Raw genomic sequence first — 10,086 nt, 5'->3', positions numbered from 1 at the left:
CATACAGCCTCCCTACCCCGTCACCCAAAGCATGTTCAGGCATGATGCAAACATGATTGCCGGGGCCGGCTAACACTTCCCATTTGCTTTTTATCTTGTGGACTCAGACCCGTGGCACGCCCGACTAAAACATTTAGAGTGTTCCAATAGAATCAAGGAGCAGGACATTGCCACCTGCCTATGGATTCTTTCTTTCCCCCACCCAGACTCGCGAGCGCACACACACACACACACACACATATCTTTTCCTTTTCTCTCTTGTCGATCAACTCCCAATATCCTTGCCAGTTGGCAAACATCTCTTTTGTTGTCATCTTTTTCATCTTTTGTCTATCATCATCACTTGCGTGGCATATATCTTTATCATTTTTTCTGTTTCAGCACATCTTCCCATCAAGAACGAGACCTCTCTTTGCTACATAGCATAACGGATTTTTCTAGGCTGGTCCTACATCTCTCTTTTTTCTTCTTCTTTTTTTATACACTTTTCCTTTGGTTCGAAAGCAAAGCAAACATGCGCCTTACAACAACATTAATATCGCTGCTTTTGGGGTCGGTTGCAGAGGCCGGTCCTCTTAAGTGGAGGAGGGGATCGAATGGGAATGGGTATCAGGGGAGGAGGACGGTGGGGGAGGAGGAGGGGGTGGGGAGGATGAAGTGGGCGAGGCAGTTTAATACTACCGTTGGGGGGCCGGTGATCACGACGCGTACGAACATCGAGACGACGGTTGTGACGACGATTGTGCCGGAGACGACGGTGACGGAGGTTGAGGAGGCTGTACCTACTACAACGACGAGGAGTTTGGTGAGCCAGGTTACGCTGCCGTTGGTTGGGGCGCCGGAGACGAGCGCCGGGGCGGGGTTGGAGACTTCTACTGCTGAGGCGACGGTGACGGGCTTACCTGGGGCTACAGTCAGCTCGATTGCGAGTTCGGGGGTGGAGAGTTCTGTGGGTGAGACATCGGTGGGGGAGGTTACTGCCACCGAGACTCTTGCGACTGAGACCTCTAATGCTGAAACTTCGACTGTCGAGACTTCAACAGCGGAGACATCGGAGACCGCGACTGCTTCCCTCGAGACCTCTCTAGTCGAAACATCCACGCCCGCCACGAGCCTCGCCAGTGAGACGGAGACCTCCGTTGAGACATCAAAGCCGTTGCCAACTTCAAGCACGCCGCTGATTGTTTCCTCCTTTCTTACTCCATCGGCCACCGCGACTGGGACTGCTAGTACTGATCTCACCAGCACCGCTACTACCGAACCCGCCGACCTCACAAGCAGCCCGACAGAGACTGGTGCTACTAGCACTCTCCCTGCCGAAACCGCATCAACACCGGCCACCTCAACCGCCAACGTCACCGTCACCGGCGAGCCCAACACCGCCATTCCCACCGCCATCACCAACCTCCCAACCGCGACCGCAAGCATCCCCACCAATGAGTTCAGAAACAACATTGCCCTAGCCCAGGAGTACAACACCATCTTCTCAGAAACCACCATGTCCACCGCCTGCAGCGTAGGACAGGCCGCCTGCGTCAACCACAACGTCGTGAAGTGCTCCGAGAATGGAAACAACTTTGAGCTTCAGCGCGAGTGCCCCTCCGGCACAGCCTGCTTCGCCATGCCCCTGAACAATACCGTCAACGGCGTCATCATCGGGTGCGTCGATCCTGATCTGGCGCAGGAGACCTTGGGAATTGTGCCAGCGGATATGATCCCCAATCTCCCAAGCGATGCCCCTTCCACTCCTCCCGCAACCACTGCACCTGCCTCGAGCACACCAGCGGATACATTCACCGCAACAGCAACCATCACAGTCTCTTCCGGCGTCGGAACAGTCACCGAAACAGACGTCGATACTACCCCCACAGAGTCACCAGCACAACCCATCACCAGCACAGCAACCATCACGATCTCGGCCGGCATCGAGACAGTCACCCAAACAGGGGAAGCTCCCATCCAAACCGAAACAACCCCCCTCACAACCGCCATCACCAAAACTGCCACCATCGACCTGACCTCAGAAACAATAACCATGACCCTCACCCTCAGCCCAACCCCCCGCTTCCCCCAACTCGACGAGACCATTATCCCCCTCCCCACAACAACCAACCCCCCAAGCGTCGAGCCCTTCCTCCCCGCGCCTGTCGAGAGCGAACCCCTCCAAACATCAGCCACCCCTCCCCCGATCATCTTTCCCACTCCTGAGCCGATTCCAACCACAACAACGACGAGGACAAGATTGTCGGTTATTCCTATCGAGGACACCACCACCATCATCACCACCGCCACCGCCACCGCCACTCCCACTCCTATTCCCGAGCCAACAACAATAACAACAACAACAACAACAATCCCAGACGTGGCAAACGGAGGGCAGGAGAAAGAGGCAACGGTCACAGTGACGGAGAGGGAGACAGTGACGGAGCAGGTGCGGGAGACGGTGACGGTTACTGTTGGTGCTTAGGCGATTACCGGAATGTCTGGATGTCTGGTCTTTTGGAAATTAAAAATAAAATAAAAATAACCATTTTGATACCTTAGCACGCTCTAGATCTTTATAATTACCTAGCACTACAGAAATCAGTATAACGTGTGGTGATTCTTTAATTCATACCTTTTGTTCCAAAGGAATAGGTGTTCCAAGATGGTGAATAGGTTCAAGGGATAGCGAGAGTGCGCATTAACTAGGTATCTTTTGAGGCTTGTTACCTATCTTTAAAGGCCTTTAGAGATAGTGAATAGGCCCTTAAAAGATAGATGATAGGCCCTTAACAGATAGTTAATAGGCCCTTTAAAAGATAGATAATAGGCCCTTTAAAAGATAGATAATAGGCCCTTAAAAGATAGATAATAGGCCTTGAGAAATAGTTTATAGGCTCCAAAACATAGTTAACATGCCTTTGGAGATAGTCAATGTTTCAAAGCAGATCGACTATCTTTAAATGCCTATTGATTATCTTTTGAGGCGGGACAAGCAGTGCGGTTCTGGACGTTTGTAGCAGGGAGAATGCAGCATTGGTACTCATGTTGTCTTAAAATTGTATTCATTACGCTGATCGCTACAGTATACCCATCATCAACAGAGTTCGAGCCCACTCACCCCCCCCCTCGCAGCAACGCCACCCTACTTACTCCCCGAAGCCCTCTTGAGATTCTCCATAATGTTCTGAATATGCGCATTGTTCCCCAATGCCACCGGCGTCGGTGCAACCGCATTCTGCCCACCGCCGTAGTACCCTGCCGCTCCCTGGAACTGTGGTGGTTGTGGCACCCCATACTGTTGCGGTGGTGCTTGCTGCGGTACACCACCCTGCAAAGACCCAAGCAACGCATTGATATCAATCTGTGGAGCAGGTGCCCTGGCAGCAGCAGTCTGCTGTTGCGACTGCTGCTGGGTTTGGAGACCGGTCAACAGAGACCTCAAATAATCATTATCAATAGGCGTAGCAGGAGGAGCAGGAGCAGCTTGTGGAATGGATGACGCTGGAGGATAGCTCTGATATCCGGTGGCAGGCGGTGGAACAATGGGACTCTGATAAGGAGCAGTGGGAGCAGCAACAGGAGGAGGCTGGTAAGTTGGAGGATATGCCGCGACATGGGGCGGTGGAGGTGGTGGAGGAGCATGCACGACTCTCGTCTTCTCCCTCATGACCAGCCCACCCGCCAGTTCCGGGTTCAGCGAGTTGTAATTCTCAAACCGGATATTGCTCCCCTTGCCTGTGTTGCGGATGAACAGTTGCAGTGATATCAATCCCGAGTCACGGGATGTCTGGTCTAGGTCAATAATGGCATGAACACCTTCGAGCACCTGGCGCTGCACGATTGTATTGCGGGGAAAGCGAGGGTTGAGATGCATCACGGCTGTCTTGAGGCCATGGGCATGGAGAGCGTTCTGTACCCAGTCAACAAAGGGCCGGTCCAGATCTTGGAGGAGCAGGATCTGGACGTCTGGAACATCATTGCCGTAGCGGCGAGGGATGTCGAGGCGGTCTACATCCGAGGGGGTGCGGCGATGTGGACTGGGACTTCTTCGTCTGTAGGATTCACTGCCAAAACGGCTGCGCCGGGGCGACCGGGACCGGCGACGGTCGTGTGACATTGGACCGTTGTCGCGATCTCGAGCATAGAAGCCGCGAGGGTCGTCTCGGCGGGGCGAGGCGGAGCGGCGGTGGTCATTGGTTCTCTTCCAACCAGGGTCTCTCGGCTGGTTGTTCAAGTCGAGCCTGTCATTTGTCATGCCACGAGGACCACCACGTCGATCTGGCGAGTGCCCTCTGTCATCTCCACCCTTTTTCTTTTGACGACGGGATATTTCGAGGTCTGTGTAACAGGTTAGTTAAGAGATGGTTTTTCGTGGAGACAAGGGCACACTCACGAATACGGCGGCCACCAAGCTCCATGTCCTGACATGCCTCCAGTGCGGCCTGGGCTTCAGAAACGTTGTGGTACTGCACAAAACCATAGGCGCTCTTCATGGAAATCTGCGCTAGTCTGCCGTACTTGCTGAACACGGCGAACACCTCCTTCTTTGATACCCGATCGCTGGAGAGATTGCCTATACACATTTGTCAGTCGGCCTATGGACACCAGCAACATCGGGGCTAACATACCGACAAAGATACGGGCGCCTTCGGGGAACCTATCCCAGTTTTGTTCCGAGGTATACGTCCTCTCGTCGTTAACGAAGGTATCCCAGGCATGGTTGGAGAAGGAGGCTGCGTAACCCGCGCCAGTCGCTCCAGGAGCCGAGGCTGGTGGCTCCATGGAGTCAAGCGAATGTCTATAAGGTCCTAACGGGTGGTTGTGGTTGTGCGTGGGATTGGGACCACGTGGCTGATAGGCATGTGGTTGAGCCGATAATAATGGCTTGGGGGGCAGTGATGGGGGAAGGGGGCCTGAAATCAAAGGGGCGGATACGGATGCTGGGGTATCTGCAGACGTGGCAGTAGCAGTGGCTCGAGCAGTGATGTCGTCTACCAGCTTTTGGATGTCAGCGGCCTCAGCAGATGCAGCAGCGGACTTGTTGTTGGGGGTGGACGTCGGTGCGTCTGATGGACTGGAAGTTTCGGGGCCGCTGGACTGGGAAGGTGGCTCATTCTCAATGGATGTGAGCGTTGGCCAGCTGTTGACATTAGGCTGGGTTGCTGTCGACGATGCGGGTGGAGGAAGGCGATCTTCATGGTGGGCAATGACAGCTGGAGCTGGAGCTTGAGCAGGTGCAGATGTGACTTGGTCATTCATGGAATTGGAAGCGGCAGCCTCTGATACATCAGGCTGAGGCTCGCCAGCGCCAGCCTCGCTACTCGAGCTCTGGGGGTCGACAGGCGAATCAAAGCTTCTTGCATACTCATCATTGTCGGGAGGAGCATCGGCAGCACCGTCAGAGGTGGCAGAGGGCTTCTCGGCGGCCTCGTCCTCTTCACCGTAGTCAATGCTGCCGTCGCTATCATCGGGGAAGTCTGACGAGTCACCGGCCACTACGATAGTATCGGAGACTGGCGCAGGGACATCCGAAGTCTCTAGACCGGGATCCACGATGATGCCGGACATGGCTGTGTCAGTGGTAGCTGCTTGGTCCTGGAGCATGGGCACCACAGAATTGCTCTGGATCTGGACAGAGATGGGCTTGGGCGAGAGGGGACTCAGACTGGCGGCGGCCACAATTTCGGGCGACTGTTCCGACATCAAGGGGGATGCGGGATGCGGGATGCGGGACGCGGGATGCGGGATGCGGACGTGGGACCAGAGAGATCAGAAAAAGAAAGAGAAAAAGCCGAATAAGTTTGGCGCAGAGACGTGAGAGGTGGAGGTAAGAAGGAACGGGGAAGGCTTGGGTTGGAAGAAGAGACGTGGGTGGACTTTAAAGTTTTGTTGTGTGGACTGTAGACGGGGGATTTTGGCGATGGATCTTGTCTGGCGATGGATGGATGATGACTGACTGGATGCACAGAGTGAGAGAGGGGAGAAAGCGACTGGTTCTGGTTTTGTGATATTTTTTGTGGTGGCGGATGAAGGTTTGCAAAAAGAACGCCGACTGGGGACCCGTCACAAGCTCGCAGTCACTTTCGATGATGGAGGAGCCTGGGGCAGTTGCAAGCGCAAGGCTGAGAGGAGATAAAACATATTATTATTTGCAGGAGGAAGAAAATTCTCGATCAAAAGCCCCACCCGAGCTTAGGGTTGCTTGGCGTGACCTGCCGTTCAGGGTTGAAGTGGGAGTGGGGTTCTTCAGCACAACAACGACCAATGAATGGATTGTCTTTCATTGTTTGCATTCCTCAATCAATAACAACAGCATCCATCAAAGAATGTCGCTGCTTCGTAGACCTCAGCCATTAAACCTCCTGTTTTCAGGAAGTCGCTGGGTGTCAGTACCACCATTCCCGCGATTCATTAGACATCAGGCTTTCGACGCATCTTTTGACGAAGAGCAGCTTAGTGAAGCCCGGAGATGGCACCAGTCATTCAAGATTGACAGTCTTCCAGAAGGCAACACATCGTTTGCCCGCTCATCCGGTCCTGGCGGCCAACACGTGAATAAGTTTGTGCATCTGCCACCGGTGTGTCGAGCCTCAGCTTGTTGACTGTCTGGGCAGGACGGAAACAAAAGCAACAACCACATGGCCTGTTCCACAGCTACTATCCAGACTCCCCAAACTGCTACATGCTGGTGTTAGGGAATCCAAATACTTTTCCAAGCGGAGTGACTCTCTGGTTTTCCAGGCCCAGACCCAGAGAAGCCGCACTGCCAACTCGGAAGAAAACCGACAGAAGCTGTTTGACGAGCTCCAGCAGCTGTATGAAGCCACCGTGCCAAACGCAACACGGCCAGAAAAAGCTGCCAAATATGAAGCACTGTGTGTAGCATCCATCTCCCAGTCTTTGCTACCTAGATACTGATCCCGTGACAGGAAGAAGAGCGCCACAGAGACCAGGATAAAAACCAAAAAGCACCATTCTTCCAAAAAGGCCTACCGGAAGGGGGTTTCAGAATGACAAGGCTGGTTACGGAGTTGATGTTGGAAAACCAGAAAATGAAAACAAAAAGGTGGTGCCCAATCTCGGACTTGAACCGAGACCTTCAGCCTGACCGCCGCACGGGGGCCCCTATAGGCACACCAGCCACCTTGAACGTTATATGCCTGATTCTGAATCTGATTGCGGGTTTTGCCGGAGTATGCCGTTGGGAAGCAGGCACTTAAGCTACCCTATTGTTTTGTGAACAAGACCAGCAATCAGATCGAGACTTGTGTGCTGCGACCAAGGGGGTGGGTGTGCTCGGTTCCAGGAACGAACGCTTCAGACTGCTATGCTAACTTGACACCACTTGGAGCACACGATGGCTACTTGCTGCAGAGTGGAAGCAGGAGACGGTGCTAAAACACCCTGTGGCGCGTCCACCGAAGCTTGCCCCCAGGCCACGGCTCGTTGCACCGGGTGCGATGTTTGTCCGGCAATAGGGCAACAGCAGCGCGGTAGCAGCGTGGTACAGAAAAGGGAGAAAATGGAATATCTTGAATATTTACCTGTCACTACACTTATCCGCCTTAATCCAATATAATTCTCTCGCTCAAGCAACTTTCTCCCAGGTCCTGGCAATCACACCTCCCAAGCACAACTCAAGAGTCAGTCATCACTGACCTCGCCGTCCCAATTAGGAAATCGCGAAGTCAATTGATGAACCGCGCTAGTGCAGCTCACTGTGGAGCCCCCATGGTTGATAAGCCGATAAGACTTCTTGGCGACTCACCGCCGGGCAGAACGAAAAATAATTGAGAGCTCCCAGCACCTGCAGCTTGTCGCAAACTTGGGTCCCTCTCCAAATTTGTCCAAGGCCCAATTCGCAAAGAAGAAAGCCGCGACAATGACGACCCAAAAAGTAGTGTATGTTCTCTTACCTTCTCTTGGCCTACATCGCTCATCTCGACCAGTATCAATTGACATTTCTGCCTCACAGAGACTCCCGAATCCCAACACTGATCCGCAATGGCCTCCAAGAGAAGAAGCGCTCCTTCTTCGTCGTCGTCGGCGACCACGCCAAAGATGCCATCGTCCACCTCTACTACATCATGTCCAGCATGGAGGTGAGGCACAACAAGCAGGTGCTCTGGGCCTACAAGAACAAGCTCCTCGGCTTCACCTCCCACCGAAAGAAGCGAGAGAACAAGATCAAGAAGGAAATCAAGCGCGGGATAAGAGAGGCCAACTCCGAGGACCCATTCGAGCTGTTCATCTCTCTCAACGATATCCGATATGTCTACTACAAGGAGACCGAGAAGATCCTCGGCAACACCTACGGCATGTTGATCCTCCAAGACTTCGAGGCCATGACGCCGAATATTCTCGCCAGGACGATCGAGACGGTCGAGGGTGGTGGTCTGGTTGTTTTGCTGCTCAAGGGGATGAACTCCCTGAAGCAGCTCTACACCATGTCTATGGATGTCCACTCGAGATACAGGACCGAGGCGCACGATGATGTTGTGGCGAGGTTTAACGAGAGGTTTATCCTTTCGCTCGGGAGCTGCGATTCGTGCCTGGTCATCGATGACGAGTTGAACGTGTTGCCAATTTCCGGAGGAAAGGGGGTGAAGGCGCTGCCACCGCCGGAGGAGGACGAGCCATTGAGCAAGACGAAGTTGGAGCTGGAGAAGATCAAGGATTCGTTGCAGGATACACAGCCGATCGGGTCGCTTGTGAAGCTTGCGAAGACAACAGACCAAGCGAAGGCCCTGTTGACGTTCGTCGATGCGATTGCGGAAAAGACGCTCAGGAACACGGTCACGCTGACGGCTGCGCGTGGTCGCGGAAAGTCTGCGGCGATGGGCGTTGCCATTGCGGCGGCCGTGGCCTATGGATACAGCAATATCTTTATCACTTCGCCATCACCAGAAAACTTGAAGACACTGTTTGAGTTTGTGTTCAAGGGATTCGACGCGCTTGATTACAAGGACCACGCCGATTACTCGATCATCCAGTCGACGAACCCAGATTTCAACAAGGCGATCGTCAGGGTCAACATTCACAGAAATCACCGTCAAACCATTCAATACTTCCGCCCTCAGGATGCGCACGTTCTCGGACAGGCCGAGCTGGTGGTTATCGATGAGGCGGCTGCTATTCCTCTTCCCCTTGTCAAGAAGCTCATGGGCCCCTACCTGGTTTTCATGGCCTCGACAGTCAGCGGTTACGAAGGTACCGGTCGGTCGCTTTCGCTCAAGCTGATCAAGCAGCTCAGAGAACAGTCCATGACTGGTGGCAACCCGAATGGATCTGGCACTGCCGAGGTAGACAGAGCAAGCGGAAAGACTGCCAAGGAAACTGCCGGTATTGGCGGTCGCTCCCTCAAGGAGATCACCCTCTCCGAACCCATCCGTTACGCCCAGGGCGACAGCGTGGAAAAGTGGCTCAACACCCTTCTCTGCCTCGATGCGACACTCCCCCGGTCAAAACTCAGCACCCAGGGCTGCCCCGACCCTTCTCAGTGCGAGCTCCTCCACGTCAACCGCGACACACTCTTCTCTTTTCACCCAGTCTCAGAGCGTTTCCTTCAGCAAATGGTCGCGCTCTATGTCGCTTCCCACTACAAGAACTCACCCAATGATCTTCAGCTCATGTCTGATGCGCCCGCCCACGAGCTTTTCGTGCTTACCGGACCCATCTCGGAAGGGAGACTGCCAGAACCACTGTGCGTCATCCAGGTGTCTCTGGAAGGTAAAATCAGCAGACAGAGCATCCTCAACAGCTTGGCCAGAGGGTCACAGCCAGCCGGTGATTTGATCCCCTGGCTGGTCTCCCAACAATTCCAAGATGACGAGTTCGCCTCTCTCTCCGGCGCCCGCGTTGTCCGTATCGCCACCAACCCCGACTACGTCTCCATGGGCTATGGCTCCAAGGCTTTGGAGTTGTTGGTCAGCTACTACGAGGGCAAGTTCGCCAACCTGTCCGAGGATGACGATGTGACCATGGCCCAAGCCGCCCCAAGAGTCACGCGTGCCGAGCTGGAGAGAGGCAGTCTGTTCGATGACATCAAAGTCAGAGACATGTCTGAGCTCCCTCCCCTGTTGCCAAACTGGCAGAGAGGCT

At 54.0% G+C, this 10,086-nt stretch overlaps 4 protein-coding genes across 4 annotated transcripts; 3 read left to right on the top strand and 1 right to left on the bottom strand.

The window, feature by feature from the left end:
- Nucleotides 1-514: 514 nt before the first annotated feature.
- Nucleotides 515-2,467, top strand: PODANS_5_9090 (uncharacterized protein; the record flags this gene model as incomplete). Its single annotated transcript, XM_001904692.1, has 1 exon — nucleotides 515-2,467. The coding sequence occupies one exon, from the start codon at nucleotides 515-517 to the stop codon at nucleotides 2,465-2,467; it is 1,953 nt and encodes a 650-aa protein (XP_001904727.1).
- Nucleotides 2,468-3,127: 660 nt separating this feature from the next.
- PODANS_5_9080 (uncharacterized protein) lies at nucleotides 3,128-5,688 on the bottom strand (the record flags this gene model as incomplete). The annotated part of the gene is made up of 3 exons (XM_001904691.1): nucleotides 3,128-4,323; nucleotides 4,379-4,558; nucleotides 4,614-5,688. The coding sequence occupies 3 exons, from the start codon at nucleotides 5,686-5,688 to the stop codon at nucleotides 3,128-3,130; spliced, it is 2,451 nt and encodes an 816-aa protein (XP_001904726.1).
- A 386-nt stretch (nucleotides 5,689-6,074) lies between these two features.
- On the top strand, nucleotides 6,075-6,999 carry PODANS_5_9070 (uncharacterized protein; the record flags this gene model as incomplete). The annotated part of the gene is made up of 3 exons (XM_001904690.1): nucleotides 6,075-6,544; nucleotides 6,600-6,860; nucleotides 6,915-6,999. 3 exons carry the CDS (start codon nucleotides 6,075-6,077, stop codon nucleotides 6,997-6,999), a joined length of 816 nt encoding a protein of 271 aa, XP_001904725.1.
- Nucleotides 7,000-7,889: 890 nt separating this feature from the next.
- PODANS_5_9060 (uncharacterized protein) lies at nucleotides 7,890-10,085 on the top strand (the record flags this gene model as incomplete). The annotated part of the gene is made up of 1 exon (XM_001904689.1): nucleotides 7,890-10,085. A coding segment is annotated over one exon (2,196 nt), but the record flags the coding sequence as incomplete, so codon positions are not given.
- Between the last annotated feature and the right edge of the window lies 1 nt (nucleotide 10,086).

The sequence above is a fragment of the Podospora anserina genome, chromosome 5 (assembly GCF_000226545.1).
Source record: "Podospora anserina S mat+ genomic DNA chromosome 5, supercontig 9".
Classification (NCBI taxonomy): domain Eukaryota; kingdom Fungi; phylum Ascomycota; class Sordariomycetes; order Sordariales; family Podosporaceae; genus Podospora; species Podospora anserina.
Note: the sequence above shows the minus strand (reverse complement) of the source record. Positions and strands in the feature narration are given on the sequence as shown.